Below are 21,495 nucleotides of genomic sequence, written 5' to 3'. Positions count from 1 at the left end.
TAGGGCCTCCTTTTGCGGCCGATACAGCGTCAGTTGGTCTTGGGAATGACATACACAAGTCCTGCACAGTGGTCAGAGGGATTTGAAGCCATTCTTCTTGCAGGATAGTGGCCAGGTCTCTACGTGATGCTGGTGGAGGAAAACGTTTCCTGACTCGCTCCTCCTCCAAAACACCCCAAAGTGGCTCAATAATATTGAGATCTGGTGACTGTGCAGGCCATGGGAGATGTTCAACTTCACTTTCATGTTCATCAAACCAATCTTTCACCAGTCTTGCTGTGTGTATTGGTGCATTGTCGTCCTGATACACGGCACCACCTTCAGGACACAGTGTTTGAACCATTGGATGCACATGGTCTTACTGGTGCAGTGTGGAGTTAATGAAGATTGGCCACCAGGCTGCTCCAGTTTAGCCATGAAACCTCCCACACTACAATCACAGGTGTTTCACTTTCATTGTCCAACCCCTGTACATGTATATATACATATATATATATATGTGTGTGTGTGTGTGTGTGTGTGTGCATACGTATAAATACCCTTGATTTCAATAGAAGAAAAAGTGTGCAGAGCAAGGGTCCAGAAACATTTGGTGGTTTAGTGCATTTTGACAATGAAATGGATACTGTATAAACACTAGAAAATGAAACTACTTCTGTACATAGCTGTGAAGATATGATTACAGTTTTGAACTGTTTCTTGGTTGGACAGGGATTAAACAGGTTTAGACCTAAATGGCACTCTTTATGTGACCCCCAATGAAAGTAATAAATAAAACAACAACTGGTCACACACAGCTCCACTGTTCTTATCACCGCACTGAGCATGGAACATGGACTGATCTGTATTATGGCAAACACCACACACAGGAAAATACACTATAAATTTTATTATAAAAAAGTTAACAAACACATGATGTTATATTTAAAATAAACACGCAACTATAAAGAACAACCACTATAAAACAGACATATACTGAAGAAACGCGCGATTCAGAATCAGATTACAACGATTAGATCTGGGTTTAAAGAATGTTAAAAAGAAACTAAGAATCTGACTTAATCAAACCGCCGAAGTATGCAGTTATGGTTTTCAGTTTGTTATTGAGAAAGTTCTGCTCCACTTCCACTTTCCCACCAGCGCCGGCCAGGGCCGCAATCTAGAAAGAGATAGAGAGACACAGAGAGAGAGAGACAGAGGGAATGAGGAAGGAAGGGATGTAAGGGGATAGAGAGAGAAAGAGATAGAAATGGAGAGTAGGCAAAATATTAATTCAGATAAAATAGTATCATAAAGTAGTATCAGTAAGTTTCTTCTTCTTATGATACAGCCTTTATACTGACAACTAGTGATCTGGATGTTACTGTAATTTTAAAAATGTTCACCCCTGTGGTTCAACAGTGACGGTCTGTGTGGAGTTTAATTGTTGGGTTCTCTCTGGGTGCCTCCGGTTACCTCCCACAGTTAAAAAAATGACACATTATTAGGTGGATTGGCTTTTCAAAAGTGTTCATAACTGCATGTGAGTGAATGTATGAGTGTGTGTTGCCCTGTGATGAACTGGCACCCAGTCCAGGGTGTGGTCTCGCCTCAAACCCAATGAAGTGGTTACAGACAATGAATAAATGTCTCACGTGTGGGACCTGATCTATCGAGCTCTCATTCATGGACTACAAAGCAATTTGATTATTCATCTCATTTGAGATGCACATCAAAATAATAGTCCCATTCCCAAGTATTTTTGTCCACCTGAGTGTGTAAAATGGTTGTAACATTTTATAGATTGGTTCTTTAAACTTAGGCTTTAGTGCCTCTGGAAGGGAACAGGTTTCAACAATAGTCAGGAAATGTTTATGAGTCTGTATTTATTTTTACTTAACAGATTTTATTAAGCAGTTTAAAGCTATTCATTAGACACAGACCCTTGACCATAACATAGAACTGTGGTTAAACTTCCTGCATGCTGAGCGCTCTCTCTACTTTCTGTTGTGGTTTTACTAAAAGTTGGCCATTTGTTCAGAGGTACACTTTAAGCTAAATACTATCAGGTGTGGTTTAAAGAACACCACAATGTGCTTTATCTTATTATTAAAAGATTATTAATAGTAATACAGCAATCATGAAACTAATGACCTATCTCCCAACTTAATCCCTTTTCTCTAATGTGTGTCTGAGCCTCAGATATGATCAAATGGCAATGAATCTGTTCAGACAATTCACTTATCCAGTTCAGGGTCGCGGTGGGTCCAAACCAATGGGTACAAGGCAGGAACACACCCTGAAGGGGGCGCTAGTCCTTCACAGGGTGATAAACACTCTCATATTTGCTCACACACTCACACCTACAGAGACTTTTGAGTCGCCAATCCACAGACCAACCTGTGTTTTTGGTTTGTGGGAGGAAACCGAAACACCCGGAGGAAACCCACACCGACACAGGGAGAACACATTATTAAACATAAGTGTATATATTAATAGTGTCTTTCACGCAGAGTCCAAATCTGATGGACTGCGACGCTGCACCTATGTTTCAATTAGACCCTGTTGTATGTTCTGTGTTGTATGGATCAATCAGGGCTTCGTCGTTATGGTTTCAGACCAAACAAAGGAGAATCAAGATGGTGGCCGAACTGCTCGTCTTATTTGTAGCAGTTCACAAATGCATGCAGAACAAGGAACATTCTGAATATACAATTGCACCCAGAAGGAAGCCTTGGACTGCAATGATATTCAGAAGGAATGTCTGACGAAAAACACTCATCTTGACACTGACCATGGAGCCTTCACACCCAGAAACGCTGGTTGTCTCCACCAAGACAAAAGCGGGACTTGTCATTCTAAGTGATTCCATGACAGTCCGACACGACAACGCTGCAGCCTTTGGCGACGTTGACGTGGTATTAACGGCAGTTGGTGCTATCTGGGTGCATACAGTCCAGTGCCAGTGGTGTAACACAACAACATTCCCGTTAGTAAACTCTGTCTGGGTGCAACTGGGTAAAACGATCTTTTATCTCCAACTTTGGAAACTGATTTTGTCTATTTTCCTTTGAAACCTCTCCTCGTCCTTTGGCACAGAACTGTACATTAAACAAGAACAGCGATGAACGATGACCTGTTTTCCATGAGCGTTTATATCCTAACTGTGAACAGATTATAATAATGCTTTCAGTAAATCATGCCTTATTCCGTTCACTTATTTAAGAGGAAACTCCCAGCGGGGATAAGCATATTCCGTGTAGGTGTTCCGAACATTCAAAGCATCCACTGTGATTTGGAGTGTGATTGACAACGGCATGAAATTTTCAGACAGATGAGATTGCATTTTATGGCTGTGATGGCAGCTTGTGATTGGTGAGCAACTAGAGCATCCTGAGGCTATATACGAAAACATGTGAGAAGGCTAAATAAAGCAAAGACATGGATATTCCCAAGAATACACATGACACACACACACACAAGTGGCACCTCATACTAGGTTCAGTGGGCAGTCGATTACTAGCCCATGGCAGTTCCATTGTTTATGATATACATCAAACTCCTGTGTTTTCCCGTTGCCTTACCTGCTCCATATCAGCATTCCGTGGGAGAAAATACACGATGTTGTTCGAAATCATTTTGGACAGCCTGAAAATTTCATAGGTAAAAGTGAGTCAAGGAATGTCCAAGTACATACACAGGTCATTACTGCTGAATGAATTACCCCTTAAACTGTGTAGTTATCATGTCTGCTATGAGTTAATCTTTATTATTTGAATGTGTGTGTGTGTGTGGTGGTGGGGGTGGCATTTTATGATTGGGCTCTCATTTTCCTGGTTGTCCAACTTCATGAAACAAGTACTGGGCATTAGGAAAAAAGTGTAGGTGTAGGTGCCAACAATCATTGTCCAAACTGCATGTATAAATCCCATATTTGTCTCTAATCCTGTCAATGGGCAATGTTATTTTATATTATAACAACATTCTGACTAATCTTCTTCTATTTCCATAAACTCCCAGGGCATAGGTTCTGATTTGTTTGTCATGGGTGTTTTGGGATCACCTAGTTGTCCCTAGATGTGAATTTTCTTTATGAGATCGTTCCCTTCTATTTTGGATAGTGATTTTTGTTGCCAACTAATCAACTTTATCAATTAATCAATGCAACTGCAGTGAAGAATGATTGCTATAAGGATATCCATCAGGGCTCATCATGCTCTTGATGTCGAAGACTTCAGCGCTGAGATACTCCGGGCCACCCCACGGTGGACTGAGGAAGACCACATCTGCTCGCAGCCGAGGGGCCAGCTGCAAGAAATCCCCCTGGATGAAGTCGATGCTGTGGGCCACTCCATACACCTCTGCATTGTGCTGAGCCAGAGCCAGTCGCACCGGGTCGATATCGATAGCTATCACTGAGACACACACATATGTCAGCACTTCCTCTGTGGTTGGTACTTTGTCTTCAATTAGATATTTCGAGAGTTGATGCTTTCGTTCTAAATATAAGGTTTGTTTTCTTGATTTTCATCATGGTGATAAGTTAATACATCTGTTTAGAGAACACAAGGGCACATTTGAACACACAGTTACGGCTTGTTTTCTGAATTAAACAGTTAGGGAGAAAAGTTAAACCTAAAAAATGGCGCACACAATCAACAGCACAGCTATTTATACCAATATTTTGGTATAAAGCTGAGAAACTGATCTCCAAGATCTAGAGACAATATCTGTACATTGTTTCCACTTATTTTTTATTTTTTTTGCCGGACCACCATTAGCCATATAGCCATTGTCACAGAGGTGTTTCTGCCATTTCTAAACAAGGAAAGCCCAAAATGCATACCCTTGTCATTGGAAGGTCTGGAGAAGTGTTGGTGCTTCATATCAATGTCTTTGTTTAAAATTATAACAAATAATAACAAACTAAAAATAGTTTATCTTGTCAGTGGCTGGCAGTGTGTGTGAGATCACGGAAAGCCTGTTATTTTCTGTTCATACAAAGCAACAAAACTGAAGCACAGTGTTGATATGACATTTATAGCAACTCGTTTACAAGAAAGCGACTAGATAACATTTTAACATTAGTTTTTGAACACTTCTAAAATCAAGCACCTTGACATTTTATCAACGAAGTAATCTACACTAGATAAAGGAACAGAGCATCACTGGGAACTAGATATTTATTACTGACTTACATTTCTATAAGGATACAACTGATAAAACTGTGCTGTAATGAATCCAAAGCCTCGTTATTATTGAGTAACACCTCTCTCTGATGTTCTTTAATAATCTGGAGATTTTGTCTGTTTTAGTGTAAAGTGAAACAAAAAGCTGTGCAGAAGTAATGATGTAATTTACTCGTCAGAAAGTCGATGAGATGTGTCCGTGTATTTGTGTCATTACAGGGACAGACAAGATAACTTTGTTTGATAAATATAGAGTAGAAAACAAAAGGCTGTGTCACAGAAACATTCTCCAAACATAAAGAAGAGACTATGATAAATATCACCTCAACAACTTTCAACACATTTCTGTTTGAGGCTTCAGTAAAACACTGAGCTGCTCACCACGGTGGAGGGTGGACCTACAGCGCTGAAGCGGCGCGAGTGTGTCCCAGTTCAGCTCAACTCTCTGACCCCATGAACACTTCAAACCTCATGCTTTCTGCTCACCTTTCAACAATGTCATCAAAGGATTTAGGGCTTATAGCAAGAGATGGGATGACAGGCAGCAAAATCCCGGCATTTTTGGCGATTTAGAAATTCCGGATGCATTATTTGGGTCCCAAAAAGAGCACATGTCCAGGGTAAAGAGGATGTTCCGGACACCGCCGAATCCAAATTTAGTTCACAAACTGGAATGTGAAACATGGCCAAACTAACAACAGACCGTGTAGTGGCTCCACGCTCCACCGTGTAGAGGCTGGTCCAGTGGGGGGTCCGGCAAAAACCAAGGAGGCATTTTTTATGTTGATCCTATTACAACTCATTCATTCATTATCTGTAAGCACTTATCCATTTCAGGGTCACGGTGAGTCCAGAGCCTACCTGGAATCATTGGGCACAAGGCAGGAATACACCCTGGAGGGGGCAACAGTCCCTCACAAGGCAACACACACAGTCACATTACAACTCATTTTATTATTCAATAGATTTATAAAGATTCCAGCCAAATATTGTGAAACAGATAAAGCTGTGTAGTACAAGCCTCATATTAGATTTCTTTTGAACAAGACAAGAATGTGTGTGTGTGTGGGTGTAAGTGTACCTCTTTTCCCAGTCAGAGCGAACTGAATGGCATTCCCTCCCACTCCACAGAAGGCATCGACGATGAGCTGCGAGTCCGAACTTTCTTGCACTCTTTGAGCAATGTGCTGGGCTATCTTCTCGGGAGTGACTGAAAACCATCCCTCTGGGGACAAACCACACAGTCAGACCATTTCCACAATTACATTTGATGTATATTTTCCACACATAGTGCTGTCAAACTGAAACCACCAAAATCTGCAACTTTCCATGTGACAGTCTGGAGTAGGTAAATTTACTACTAAAAAAGATACAGGTGCAAATACTGCTCTTATGACGTATTTCCCAGTGTCGGGCTGTGATTTTACACTTTTCCACCAGCAGGGCACAGTGCACTGCTGTCTGTCGGATGGAAAATTGTAGCAAAAGCTCTAAAGCATTACTTCATCCTAATGTCACAGGGCAATGAAACAGCAAACTGGGCTTTACCCTACGTGACTTTGATCTGATGGTGAAACTGGATCAGTGACTCATTTCGTGTAATGACTGTCATGTCACAAGTAAAACCCATCCTCTGGTTTAACATTAGCCAGTTCAGTGCCCATACAGGCATATGCCAACCTTTTTTAAATGATGTGCTTTACTGATAAAAGAATAAGAGAATATTTCTAAGAGAATATACGTCCTTTAAAATGGAAACGTTTGTGCTCAATTTGCATAACATTAAATGTGAATTAAATCACAAATGCTGTATAAACAACACTTTTCCAATATGTGAAACTCTGCTGATGAACAGTAATTAACATGTAAATGTGTGTGGAGTTAGGTAGAAGGTATACTGACTTCACAGGACAGCCACACGATTGGCCACAAGGCATCAGCCGCACTTCTCTCCTCTATACATTCACACCAGAATCAGAAGCATACAAATCACTGCAATGCTCAGAATGGACCACCAACTAAACAGCATCTGATAAGAGGTGGTTCCTCTGTTTATCTTTGGTGCAGAGAGAGTCTGACAACTTTTGCAGCAACAGATGGTTTGCTGTCATTAATGTAAAAATAAAAAAGACGCCTTTTATGGAATGTTTCCAATAACATGATAAAAGTTTAATGAGTATTTCTTAAGCCACAGTTTTTTAATAGAACAAAGGAAACCATGCAAATAAATGCACAAAGGAAAGTGTCAAAACTGAGTCTCTTTTGAGCTGTGCTTGAGCAAGAACCTTGCGTGAGCACAGAGGAGGTTCTTAGAGACAATGGAAAGTTTAACAGACCATGTCCTCTGCGACTCTACAGAGACCAACACCATCTGTTTACCACTGACACAAACCCATCTCGCCTTCTTTCCGCTTCTGGTATTTTCTTGTCCTCTGAGAGCAGAACACCTGCTAAACCAACAATTTTGGGCGGCCACACAACCCCCTCACACAACTTCCTGTTTACTTCTCAAGCCTTTGGCACAAGGGGGCGCAATATACGTCTTTTCAGTCCCCTTCTCAACACCAGAGGGCGCAACGGTGGTGTTTGTTGTGTTCTCAAAAATCCAGATACAAACTGTAGTCTTGAAGCATCCCACATTGTGAAGTCATCTGATATCAGTCTTGTTTAACGACCTCCAAAACAACAACAAATAAATAAACAGACAAATCGACTTGATGTCAGTGTCTAAGTTTCCAAAGGAGAGGTGAATGGAGTGCACTAAAAAGGAAGTGTTCATACTTTTTGTGTTAGAAGCAGAAATGTACACATACTGTGTGAAGGTGACAGTGAAGAAATGTAAAATGCCTTATAAATATGTCATTTTAACGAACAGAAAGTAACAATTCCACTGATCTATATAACACAAGTCACTAACGTCCAACCATTTTAACTGCTACAGATCAGCAGGGGATTGAGGTGGGTGTGGGCTGGTGGAGCACAAATATATATCTTGTCTAATAAAAGAATGACCCTATCATTCTCAAGAATATTAGCCGGTGTATTTACTGCAGAGTTGTGCAGTTATAGCTCTTCTGCAAGTGTGTTAAGATGCCCAGTGAGGTTCTATGAGGGCAGCTGTTCCCAAATATTGTCTGCGGTGCCCTATTTTGTAGATTTTCAAGACTTTACAGTGGAATTATTACAAAAATGACATGAATTATGGATCTTTTTCATTTGCCTTGCCTTGCCCAACCCCCCTGCAATAGCTCTATGCCCCACACTCTGTTAACCACTGCATTAGGGTCTCAACAAGACATTTGCCAAATATTTGGAAGAAAATTGCTTTAAAATGTGAAAAAACAAAAAACAAATCAAAGACGAATGTCTAATCATTATCTGAAACTAGGGCTGGGCGATACGGCCAAAATTTATATCACGATATATTTCTTAATTTTGAACTATACGATATAATTCCGATACCAATATGAACAGTATAAAATCCACTATAAAAATCTTCTAAGAACAAATAAAAAACATCACCATCAAACGTAAACCTATTGGCTCTGTACATATTAATATTTTTAAACAAAATTTTAAACTGGCAGCACGGTGGTGCAGCAGGTAGTGTCACAGTCACACAGCTCCAGGGGCCTGGAGGTTGTGTGTTCGATTCCCGCTCCGGGTGACTGTCTGTGAGGAGTGTGGTGTGTTCTCCCTGTGTGTGTGTGTGTGTGAGTGAATGTGTGTCTGTGTCTGTGTTGCCCTGTGAAGGACTGGCGCCCCCTCCAGGATGTGTTCCCGTTGATTCCGGGTGGGCTCTGGACCCACCGTGACCCTGAACTGGATGGGCGGTTGCAGATAATGAATGAATGAATAATGAATGAATAAATTTTAAACTGAGTGCGCTACACTGTCGACGTTGATGGGAGAACATCAACGTCGTAATGAATGTCAGTCAGATGTTGCATATCAAATTATTGAAAATGTATTTTGTGAATGTTACTGAAACAATTCATATTGCAATATATACTGACACTGAAATATTGTCCAGCAAAATATACTCAAACTGAATCATGAGCTCTGAACTGAGTGCCTTTTCTTTTTATTAAGTCACTTACAAAAATCATCAATGACTTACTTCCACTTAAAAAGCACTCCTTTATTCATTTGTTATTCTATCGTCACTCGTGTGTGTAACATCCCATCGATTTGTTCTGCTGCTGCATTCCGAGGTCATTAATAAAGGAGGAGTGTGGGAGGCTGTAGCTTTACGATAAATTTGATGTAATCCTCTCTATATATTCACTGAATGTACAGCTCAACTCTAGGGCGGGTTTTACAGACACAGTCTCTCACAATCCCGTCGAAGGTAGAGCTGTAGCTCTCTGGCAATGGAAAGAGACCATTGGCTCTGTTGACATGAATAAGAGCGGAGATCTGAAGGCTCTGATCTGGATTTCAAACAGAATTCCTTATGACCCGAGCTCAGAGAAACACGTAAAAACAGATTAGTTGCGGTTCTTGGGAAAAGGCTGGCGAGAAAAGCTGGGTCTACTATGAAGATAGCGCTTATAATACACGATAACAGGCTTCTCTTGTGGATTCAGAGAGGCAAAGCATTTGACACCCATGACTGATGTTTAAAAAAATCCCTCTGACCTCCAGAGAGTCCTGGATTAAACCTAATCGAATTTTCAGTCGCTTGGTATCTGTACCAGTGAAGGGAAAAAACAGGTGACAAACACCTCTTAGAGAACAGATACTGGTGGAGGATGTCCAGAAACACTTAAAGGCAGCATATACGAATCTCAAGAACTATTCTCACAGCAAAAAATAAATGAATAATAATAAATAAATAAATAAATACTTCCCCTCCTTCAAAGGATGCTTCAGAAGCTCCGCCTTCAAAGCCATGCCCACACATTGCCAGGCCTTATTCTTTGTACAGTTTAAGGTGGAATGGGCTGTTTGGTTTAGTAGCACTCTTGGTATGTGTTTACTTTTATGCATCTAATATAGAGTTCCGTGTTAAGGAACATAACTTGCTGCATCTATGAAACCGCAAAAATATGTCAATGCTACCCTCCTATGGAGAAGGATTAGGGCGACAATCTCATCCCTTTTCGTGCTTTTCAAGGTTTGGAGGTCTTACCTCCTAGATGCAATTTCCCTGCCACACCTGAGTAGGCAACAGAGTACAAATGCCGGAGCCAGCGTTGGAAAGGAACAGAGCCAATGACAGAGAGAAAGAGCTCCAGAGCTGGCGACAGAAAGGTGGAGTGCCAGAGCTGGTGACAGAGGGCGTCAGAGCCAGCAACACCACTTCCACCATCCTGAGCATAAGCATTAATGCTGCCTGTTGGTGATTGGCTGAAATAGTGTTTTGGTGCTTGGTCCTAGGAAGCATTCTCTGAATTTTACACAAAGTGTATTGGGATAAAACTGTATACCGCGCCTGTAAAAGAGTAGTCAAATTATTACAATATGTTTTATTATTGTTGTTGATCAGCCAAGAAATGTTTGGAGCCTGAGGTGTGATTCTTTAGTTTTGCCACTGTAGTTACGAAGCAAATACTGAGCAAAGAACTGGAAGCTTATATTAATATCTATCCATTATAAATGAATAATCAATTACATAGCATTGTGGTTATCACTTTTTAACAAACATTTAAAGTTGTATTAAATAGTACCTGTATCCAATTGTATGTTTTTTTCCCCCTGGTTTCCACTTAATGCACAATACACAATAACTACAGAGATGTCTGAGTTTTACACGTTTAAAAGTTAATTATGATTTTTTTTGCTACATTTTGGTGTTAAATATGACTTATTGTTCCTTTAATAGTGAGCTGGACTGGCCTTGGGCAAAGTGGTTACAGACCATGTTTAGTCTTATAGATGAAAAATGCCCTTTATTGTTCTCTCTCTTTGTGTCTCTGTGTGTGTGTGTGTGAGGGTGTGTGTGTGTGTGTGCACACATATGTGCATGTGTGGGAGTAACTACACAGATAGATTTCTCTCTCTCTCTCTCTCTCTCTCTCTCTCTCTCTCTCATATCCATATCCCTTTCCATCTCTTGTTTTTTCTCTGCCTTTCTCCCTATCTGGTCTTCTCCATCCTTCTCTCTTCACCTCTATCTTTTTATCCACCACACCCCCCTCTCTCTGTCTCTCTGCTGTGAAGGGTTTTTCTGGTCTAACGTCAGCATTTCTCCCTGCAGACACAGTCAGCTCATCAGCAAACCTCCTTTAGCCTAGAGCACACGCCTTCAGCTACACACACACACACAAACACACACACACACACACACACACACACACACACACACACACACACACACTTTGTATTCCTATCTCTGTGGGATATTTCCACTGAGCTCTGTATTACAGTAGCTGGAAAATGCTAACCTTAAACATAACACTGACCTCACTGTTGTAACCCAAACGTTTTCTTTAACGTTTTGCAGATAAAACCTAAAAAAAAAAATAAATGAACACGTACAGAACCACAGCAACGATCTGGTCATACACTGCACTCCACCCCAGTCTCCTACACGCATGCATCCACGCACACGCACGCATCCATGCACACGCACACACCTTTCAGTGCTGCTCTCTGGTCAGTTTCCACTCCAGATTATTTTTTATCTATAAACACAGCCCTGCATTGTGATTAGAGCTTGATCTCTGCATTTGACTGTTCAGAAGGGACGTAATCATCTTCATCAGTTTATAAGTGTGGTCATAAAATGTAAAATGTCCTATGATTAGGTGTGAATTAGTTCAGGATTCATGAATAATGATTTTAAAAACGCTTCGGATGTTTGATTTTAAACTGAAAATCAATTGTATTGTAATGCACATGTAACTAATTGTAATGTAGCAGTAATATTTATAGTAACACAGTTCTGGCTTAATACAAAAATTGACTGACCATGGTCCAGTTTGATGCCCTCGTCAAATCGGGAGAACAGCCGGTAACGCTGGGCCCAATACTTGGCCAGCTCTGGCTCGGCCGCAATCTCAGGAGGAACATCCACCTCTCTCCTCCGTCTTCTGGCCGCCTTCTTTTTCTTCTTCTTGGAGGAGGCTTCTTTCTCTGCTACCAATGCAAGAATTACACTTATTTATTAAATCTGGCATTAGATTCTTGTTAATGCTGCAGAATATAGTAAATACTGCACATCAAAATTCATATTAAATAAAACACAGAACTGTATCAACAATGTGGTGATTCATAGCGCAGACCTCCTTCATTATCCTCTGGAGCATCAGGGAGAAGGTAGTCTGGTATGTCCAGAGTCCGGAGCTCCCTCCTGGGGTCAGCATCACTGTCCTGCTCCGCCTCTGGGTCCAGCTCTGTTGGAATGTTCACTTCTGATTCGGGTTGGGTTAAAAATTGCTGCTCTCCACACTCTGTGGATTCTGAATTAGGATCCTTACACTCCTTCTCACACTCCTGTTTGCATGTAGTCTCATGTCCATCATCTGCGCTTATGCAGACCATCGAAGACATACTTTCCAACGTGGATGAATCTGCTTTATCAGAGCCATTCTCAGTTTGGACCTTCTGCAGGAAACTTTGCACCTGGAAGGATAACAGAAAAACAGTTACACGTTATTGATAATCGAGCATCTGGATTAACGAGATTAACCAGAGCTATGAAGCTGGGAGTATAGAACCAGCTACCTCTCAGGCACTTGAGGGACAACTATCACTGGACTGTTCTACAGGCTTGGAGGAGAACACTAAAACACAAACCGCCCTTTCTGTTATTTGACTAGAATTGGGCTGAGTGTCAGGGAAGAGGTGGGGGGTGGGGGGGCAATCTCTTGCTGAAGGGGTAGGCACTTACATATGACCGGGATAAACTAATTGACATATCAAGATGAATACAGGAAAGCACAGAATATGGGTGAAGGTGGTTATTATTGCATCAGACATTTTGCTGTGCGTCTCCATATGCAATAAAATATAATTAGACCTGTACGATGCAGAAGTCAAAGAATAATGACTGTAGTCGCGCTGAGGGAAAGTCTCTCTCAGTCACAGCTGAAAAGAGGCTGTTGATAATGTCTGTTGCTGCAAAGTTTTCTCACAAGATCAATGAGGCTCTGTGCTCTGGAGAGATCAATGGTATAAAGCGCTGCAGTAAATTGCGGTGGTGAGCTCACACACCAAAACTTCATCCTTCACCAGACCATGAGCCCGTTACATTATATCTATAGAGAAACGGGATCAGGAACAGAAACTGAAGGAAGTGGGTCAGAGTGTACGAGGGATGTTTAAAGTCACAATCGTTCAAGTGAAAATCTCTCCCACAAAATAAGAGATTCTTATTCAAAAACCATCACTAAACTACCTTGAGAAATCATAATAAAGTATTAAAGCATGTCGTTTCCTTCAGCCAGTTTGTCATTCGTATCACACACATTTATTTTTCAACCTCAGTATATAAATAAGCCCCAATTTTCCTAAAAGGTTTGAAAATTTGCCTGTAAAACCAATCCCTAGAGGGTATGTAGTGTTTGTGTGTGTGTGTGTGTGTGTGTGTGTGTGCGCGCACATCAAGAGCACTTTCCTTGGATCTGGTCCCACTCTTCTCTTCTAAATGCCCACAAGAGGTGCAGCCTGCCTACTATAAACACTCTAAACTGACAAGCCCACAGGGGGACCCCTGTTCCTCTCTCTCACACACACACAAACACACACACACACACCTCTTAACTAAAAGACAGTGGACCAGTTCCAGGACCTTGTTAACCACAAACATCAATCTACCGTTCAATAGTCTCTTTATTTCACATGTCAATAAAAGCCCAGAATAGAAGGCACCTATAGAAGGCTCATCATTCACAATGAGTGTGTCATCCATCTACCCTTCTCACCCCAGACACAGCCAAGGCAGCCTGAAATGAAGATAGACCTCACTCACGGGCCTGTCTCAAAAAGTTCTTTGTTTTGTATATGAGTCCCCCAACTGTGAGGATCCCTGGAGGTAGAGCTGGGTGATAATCATTTTCTAAAATTGTAATACGACACACACTCACACCTAGGGACACTTTTGAGTCGCGAATCCACTTTCCCTCGTTTGTTTTTGGACCTTGGGAGGAAACCGGAACACTCGGAGGAAACCCACACAGACAGGAGAACACACCACACTCCTCACAGACAGTCACCCAGAGGAAACCCACGCAGACACAGGGAGAACACACCACACTCCTCACAGACAGTCACCCAGAGGAAACCCACGCAGACACAGGGAGAACACACCACACTCCTCACAGACAGTCACCCGGAGGAAACCCACACAGACACAGAGAGAACACATCACACTCCTCACAGACAGTCACCCAGAGGAAACCCATGCAGACACAGGGAGAACACATCACACTCCTCACAGACAGTCACCCAGAGGAAACCCACGCAGACACAGAGAGAACACACCACACTCCTCACAGACAGTCACCCGGAGGAAACCCACGCAGACACAGAGAGAACACATCACACTCCTCACAGACAGTCACCCAGAGGAAACCCACGCAGACACAGAGAGAACACACCACACTCCTCACAGACAGTCACCCGGAGGAAACCCACGCAGACACAGGGAGAACACACCACACTCCTCACAGACAGTCACCCGGAGGAAACCCACGCAGACACAGGGAGAACACATCACACTCCTCACAGACAGTCACCCGGAGGAAACCCACGCAGACACAGAGAGAACACACCACACTCCTCACAGACAGTCACCCGGAGGAAACCCACGCAGACACAGGGAGAACACATCACACTTCTCACAGACAGTCACCCAGAGGAAACCCACGCAGACACAGGGAGAACACATCACACTCCTCACAGACAGTCACCCAGAGGAAACCCACGCAGACACAGGGAGAACACACCACACTCCTCACAGACAGTCACCCGGAGGAAACCCACGCAGACACAGAGAGAACACACCACACTCCTCACAGTCACCCAGAGGAAACCCACGCAGACACAGAGAGAACACACCACACTCCTCACAGACAGTCACCCGGAGGAAACCCACGCAGACACAGGGAGAACACACCACACTCCTCACAGACAGTCACCCGGAGGAAACCCACGCAGACACAGGGAGAACACACCACACTCCTCACAGACAGTCACCTGGAGCAGGGCTTGGTGCTTGAACAATTTTTAAATATTACTCATTCATTAATTGCTAATTGCTAATAATCAATACTACTTGCCACTCTGGGATGTTGACCTCAGGCTCTATCGTCCCCTATATTTCCTATTGAGTAGTGTGATCTGTCAGTATGATTACTTTAGCAGAAAAATATCAACCATAAGATCCACTCAGGACGTTATAATCAATACTCTGATAACATTGATTAATCACTACAGTCTATGCACGTGTGGTTGTGTGGGAAAGGGTGTTGTTGACTAAAAGGAGAGTAAAAATAAAGCTGCTCACCTTCTGCAGAGTCTTGCTGATTTTCGGCTCCCCAGTTTCTGCATCCTCAGTGAAGAAAATGTGTTTGTTGATCTTACAGGCAGCTTTTCGTCCTGAAGGTCTCCATCTCGCTGGGCCTTGACTATCCCCTTGTCGGCCTGGAGCCTCTCTGAACTTCAGAACACTCGTGAACCTGCAACAGCACACAAACACACACACACACACGCTAGTACCTTCAAAAGGAACTCTTGCAGCACTGCCCAGCTCTGAAGATTAATGTGTGTGTAATTCTCACTTGAGTTGTGGCCCTCGTTTGAGGCCTAGAGTTTCCCACGCCTCATCAGCAGGCATCTGAGCCAGCTCCTCAATATCCAGCTCATGACTGTGGGAGAAGATCGACAGATTGGAGACAGTTACATGCTATTGCTAACACTAAGTGAAAACTAGCACAGACTTGTGAGTTTACTTAACAACCAATGTCCTGCGTTCAATATTAACATTACTACGTTCAGTGATGAAGTAGTGTGTACAGTGTAAAAGCAGTTGTGAGGAGTTAAGGTAATAAGGGAGGACACAGATCACTGCCTAAAAAATTAATAGAGAAGCTCATAAATCTCATGTGGGAATATTTACAGAAAAAGTGGCATCTTTTGATTAAAAAAAAAGTACCTTCTCTTCATTTTAGCTTTCCTTCTCTCTGGTGGCTCATCTTCACTGCCCTCATCCTCCTCATTGGAGCCACCCTTCACAGCCTTGCCATTTGTATTTACCACAGAACTAGAGTCTGGGTGTTTACTGCCCTCTGAAACATATTAAACAATAATTCCATTGGTGATCCAAGGTGTAACCAGTCTATTCAGAAGAATGTGACGTTCTTGGTAAACTTAGGGCCAGAAAGATATTAGGAAATGGATGTGAAAGAAAAGATGATGGTTGTATTTGGACAGGTGTATAGTGGTGCTTTATAAACTGTAGCCCATGTTTATATCATTACAACTGTAAAGAAAGTACAGAGTGAGTCAAAAGTGGCAGGACACCCTTTTATTTCTTTGCTATGCTACATGACCCCCTTCCCATTGGAAAAAACTTGCCCTTGATCCAATATGGCAACTTTCAAAATGGCAGCCTTCAAGATGGCGGCCATGTTCCAGACCTAGCCTAAATGATAGGCCCCCCTCACCCATTAATGGCTGGGGCATTCAGATAAAAGGGGGTCCCACAACTTGTATTTGAGTCCGTACTGTGGTGTTTCTCCACAATTCCACTTGACCCTTTCCCCCAAACCACTCCAAATAACTTTGTTCACACTGCAGCAAATGAAATATGCTGTGAAACCTGTGAAACTGCATTTTTAAAAACGTTTGTTGGTAGGATATCACGGTTAAGGTGATTCTGTTCAGATCCTAAAAAAAGGAGCCATCTTTAGAGCATCAGGTAGCGTGAAAGGTAACAGCTGTCAGTCCATGAATTCACTGTCATGTTCTCCAGTTATAACACTCTCTCTCATTCCACTTCTCAAACACACACACTCACAAACAGGAGTGGAATCATTAAAACTGCATAGGCCCGTGTCACATGTTTCTTTCACTTGAAGCCAGACATCTTTTGATAAGGGGCATAAAATATGCAACAAGAGCCAATTCTGAACTAGAAAGAAAGCTGTTCTCTGTCAGGAATCAAATCTGCCTTTTCCAAAAGTACCAGGACACACAGCCTGGTTCCGAGTGGTGTACAGTACAGTGTTTTCGGTTTAGATCATCGCAAATGCAGCAAAAAAATTCCCTGACATTTCTCCATCACAGGTCGTCATGTCACGAGTACCGCTGCGGGCCGACAATCAAACCCCTGTCACAAACGATGATGTCAGTGTGACTGACGCACGGATGATTTATAATAAAACCTTTGTGACCAGCCACTATGAGCTGATGCGAGTGCACTGGTAAAACATGAATTATTATGGAAAAACAATACATCCTGAAAACACTAAAACAGGGGTGGGGAAGATCCAGCCTGTGTGCCATATACAGCCCTCCATCCAACTGTATACATCCCTCCAGATACATCCCTCCTGCAATAGAAATTGGTTGTCGTGCAAATAAAATTTGTTCTGTTCAGTAGATCCAATTAGCCACGGGAGTCATGATCCTAGCTACTAAAGCTATAACTATAGCCGTGTCCCTGGTTCCTATAAACAAAGGAAAGTTGGTAACCAGTGTCTAGTCTTTCAAGACAAATGGACAGTGGGTTGCATCTTTGCTGAAAATCAGTGGGCTTCATGTGTAGAGAAGACTGTCATTCTCAGAAAAAAAGCAACACCGAAGGAAAAGAAGAGCATCAGGACTTATCTGACCACACTGTTAGCTTCTTTTGGCTAAACAGGAGCTGGACAGTGCGACAGAGTCAAGTATGTGATGAGTGAACGGCTTGCTAACGTTAAGGTACCTTTTGTGAGAGAGGACCATGTACAAATTAGATAGCTCTGTATGTTTGTTGTAGCATTAAATGTGGCCCCTATGAGGAAAAGTGATCCCTAGCCCTGAACTAAAAAGTAAATGTCAATCCATCATAATGCTGGAGAGGAAAACAAGAAAATAAAAGCAACGTTGCTATTTTGATATGTGCAAAGTCTAATCTGTGCCATTAAAATACTTTCTTAAATCTCTCTAAGATTTTAATCAACACCTGAGGTAGGACTTGCACTAACCTTTTGCACATCAGTGGCTAGGCTAACAATCAAGATAAACACCACAGGTATTCTCAGTGGTTGTACGATGTGTAAGCACAAGGCATGCTGGGTATTTTAGTGAGAGAAAATGGATGAACATTAAAAGATAACATCGGGAAACCTGTCAGATTGATTACGCTAGGGGGCATAAAGTTACGATAAGCAACATGTTGTTGTTCAAAGGAGAACATGTAAATCCAAAATAGTGACTTTATAGTAGAGCTGGATGATAATTCCAATATGAACAATAAAAAAATCCAACTGAAAAACTGCCAAGAACTGAAAGCAACATGACATCACCATCATACGAATAGCTCTTTGTCAATATTAAATTTTTTAAAACTACATAACTGATGACGGCACCCTGCAACGACCGTCAGTCAGTGACAGATGCTGTAAATAATATACACTGGAATATTGAAAATGTGTATAAAAATCATATTATTATTGAAACATATATGATGTGATATTTATTGATATTAAATTACAAAAACCTTAAATTCCAGTCGAAGTTGACGTAAAAAATATTTAATTCCAAATTTTTGTTGGTCCATTCATCATCAAATGGACCTTTTCTCATGGCGTTTGGTTTTGTAGAAAACACAGTTAACTACAGTTAAAACTTTTACTGCATATATGACAGTAACAGAAGCCATTTTGAAGAATGAACTGAATCCATTTGTCTGCTTTCATAGTTGCGTACATTTGATCTTTGGCCAAACAGTCCCTTTAAGTCTATACTAAACAGTAATAATAGACACTCACCATGAGTGTGGGCGGTGCTGGACGACGATGGCCTTTTCCGGTCACCTCCATCACTGGGTTCATTTGCATAATTACAGTCCAAAGCGTTATGTCTGACATGACCATTGCTTTCATTTGTTAACAAGTTTAGAGCATCAAAACTCTCAGCAATGTCTACGGAGTTCCTGTCCAAAAGGTTGTCATCACAGTTACAGGACGACTTGGTCTGTCCATCCTTCTGTTCTTCTTCTCTACTCTGCTCATCATTACAAGCAGAAGTACTGCACGACTCATCGGTTGTCCAGCCTTGGGCAGACCAGTAATTGAACTGCTCCCAGTAATAGAGATACATCTGGCTGGCGTGGTCCTCCCAGGCTTCCTTCCACTCAGAATTATCCCAAGGAGCCAGGGGTGATCCACTGGAGAATTCAGGGTGCTTCTCCATCCAGCTGCCCCATAGCAGGGTTTCTCCATTAAGCTCCCAGTACCTGAGCCATGCTTCCTCTGAGATGGCAGAAGCTTCCACTGAAATCTCTGGAGCAATATTTTCATTCTCTTCCTGGTGCTCTTTCTGGTCTAAGGTCCCAGTTACTGTTTCCAGCTGTGAGTCTTGATGTGGGTCCTGATGTGGCTCCAGCTGTGTGTCTTCATGGTCAGAGAGTATTTCTGGATGGCTGGCACTACTTTTCTTTGTCCCTCTGTGCCCAGTGCTCTCAATCCATTTCTGCTTAACATTAAAAATGATAAACACCACATTATTCATTTCCAGACACACTGAGTTTGCATCATTAACATGGATACTAGCCAACTGTACTGTTGACTACAAGCCACAGTGGAATCTGTCAAATATCTTCCTGCAAATCAGAAACACGTACTGCTTTCCTCTGTGCTGAAGAGCTGGCAAACGCTACCGGTAGACCCATACTGGCCATCAGAAGAGACTCTTCATCCAGCTCCACATCCTCCTCATGCTCAGAGAGGCTATGCTCCTCCTCTTGAAGAGCCTCAGCATCATCTGTATAAGAAAAGAAGCAAGTAAGATTTAAAGATGTCAGAGTTTGTGTTGTTTGGATATTGTAAGTTCTAAGGTTGATATTAATACGCAGAACTGGAAATATTTCAAGATATTTAGAGGTAAGCTGACAGTGACGGGTTTTAGTGAGAATCGGCATAAACATGAATCTGTGTACCTTCAAATCCATTGTCAGTCAGAGTCTGTAGAGATTTGAAATCAGATCGATAGAGTTCTCGATCACTGTTAGAGGAAATCGTAATAAAAAAACAAAACAAATAGAAAATGATTTGAGGTAAAACAACACAAGACAACATCCTGGAGTCAATTGCAGGACCATAATTTCATATTTATCAGAATTATTATCTTCAAGTGGAAACTGCACAACAGAATGTTATCCCAAAACTATTATAATGTCTTGAATTGGACATTTGTTATGTTTTGTGGTAGTTTTGAAATTATAGATGTAAGTACTTACAGCTTAGGTATTAAAATTTATAAGGCATTTTTTACCCTTGGAAATAATTCTTAATATTTAATTTAAATAACATTGTAAAAAAATGGACATGACACAGTAAAACCTTACTTGACAAAAGTTCTGGAGCAAAGGCAGTGTATTGTCATTTTGTCTTGTACACCGTGATGAAAATATATATCAGCTACTGGAACTGCCTGACATTTCCCATAAGTTATCATGATGTAAAAAAAGAAAACGACCCTGTTGGAAAAATTAACAGAAAAAAAGGCAAGCTTATTAATGTTACATCAGCATTTATCAGCACGTAACCGTTAACAGTAACACATTAAACGGACTCATTTAAACACACATTAATACAAAGCTGAAGTGGTTTTCTTATTTAGCTATATTATTCCAACTTTCAGTTCCACCTTAAATATTACAGCAGCTACGCTCTGGCCCAGAAGCGCCGTAATGGAAGTGCAGAAGCATTTAAGGTGGAACGAGTAAATCGTAAAAGAAGAAGTCAAAATAAAAAGCCAATTTCAAATTCCAGACTTAAAAACAGAGTAACCGCTTTTCATATATGTACATTCATTTGTAAATGTAATAGTTCAAGCAAAACATACGTAAATGTTTACTTCATTTACCCTCATGTTTCAGGAGCGTCCCATGAATTAAATGGGTAAAACACTCGACAAGTTAAAAGTCTCAGTTACAATTCAAGCTTGCTTGTAAAACATATGTAAGCTGTAGGGTGTTCCACAGCAGGCTAATTGAGACACCCTGTTTTGTGGAATACCCCCTTGATATAATTAATTGTTATGTATACTGTGATGAATGATATAATATGGTATCTACACATTTCTGGGTGGGTCCTAGAATTGTCTTAAAGCAGAGCTCTACACATAATATTTAGCTAGAGTTGTAGAGTATGGAGGGTTTGACAAGCCGTTT

General features: G+C 41.6%; 1 protein-coding gene across 4 annotated transcripts; it reads right to left on the bottom strand.

Moving 5' to 3' along the window:
- Positions 1 to 914: 914 nt before the first annotated feature.
- On the bottom strand, positions 915 to 21,299 carry LOC136675793 (trimethylguanosine synthase-like). Of its 4 annotated transcripts, none has more exons than XM_066652544.1 (14): positions 21,168 to 21,299; positions 20,668 to 20,799; positions 20,260 to 20,324; positions 19,945 to 20,084; positions 19,091 to 19,796; positions 16,270 to 16,402; positions 15,896 to 15,982; positions 15,622 to 15,793; positions 12,398 to 12,737; positions 12,084 to 12,251; positions 6,250 to 6,393; positions 4,178 to 4,394; positions 3,564 to 3,642; positions 915 to 1,159 (listed from the first exon to the last, which is right to left on the bottom strand). In XM_066652544.1, the coding sequence occupies exons 2-14, from the start codon at positions 20,775 to 20,777 to the stop codon at positions 1,046 to 1,048; spliced, it is 2,475 nt and encodes an 824-aa protein (XP_066508641.1). In that variant the 5' UTR covers positions 20,778 to 20,799; positions 21,168 to 21,299; the 3' UTR covers positions 915 to 1,045. The 4 variants fall into 4 exon arrangements, with proteins under 4 accessions (XP_066508641.1, XP_066508645.1, XP_066508644.1 ...); XM_066652548.1 differs by having other exon boundaries at positions 12,084 to 12,248; XM_066652547.1 differs by having other exon boundaries at positions 19,091 to 19,793.
- Between the last annotated feature and the right edge of the window lie 196 nt (positions 21,300 to 21,495).

Source organism: Hoplias malabaricus, chromosome X1, assembly GCF_029633855.1.
Source record: "Hoplias malabaricus isolate fHopMal1 chromosome X1, fHopMal1.hap1, whole genome shotgun sequence".
NCBI classification, from domain to species: Eukaryota; Metazoa; Chordata; class Actinopteri; order Characiformes; family Erythrinidae; genus Hoplias; species Hoplias malabaricus.
This window is presented reverse-complemented; position numbering and strand designations above follow the sequence as displayed.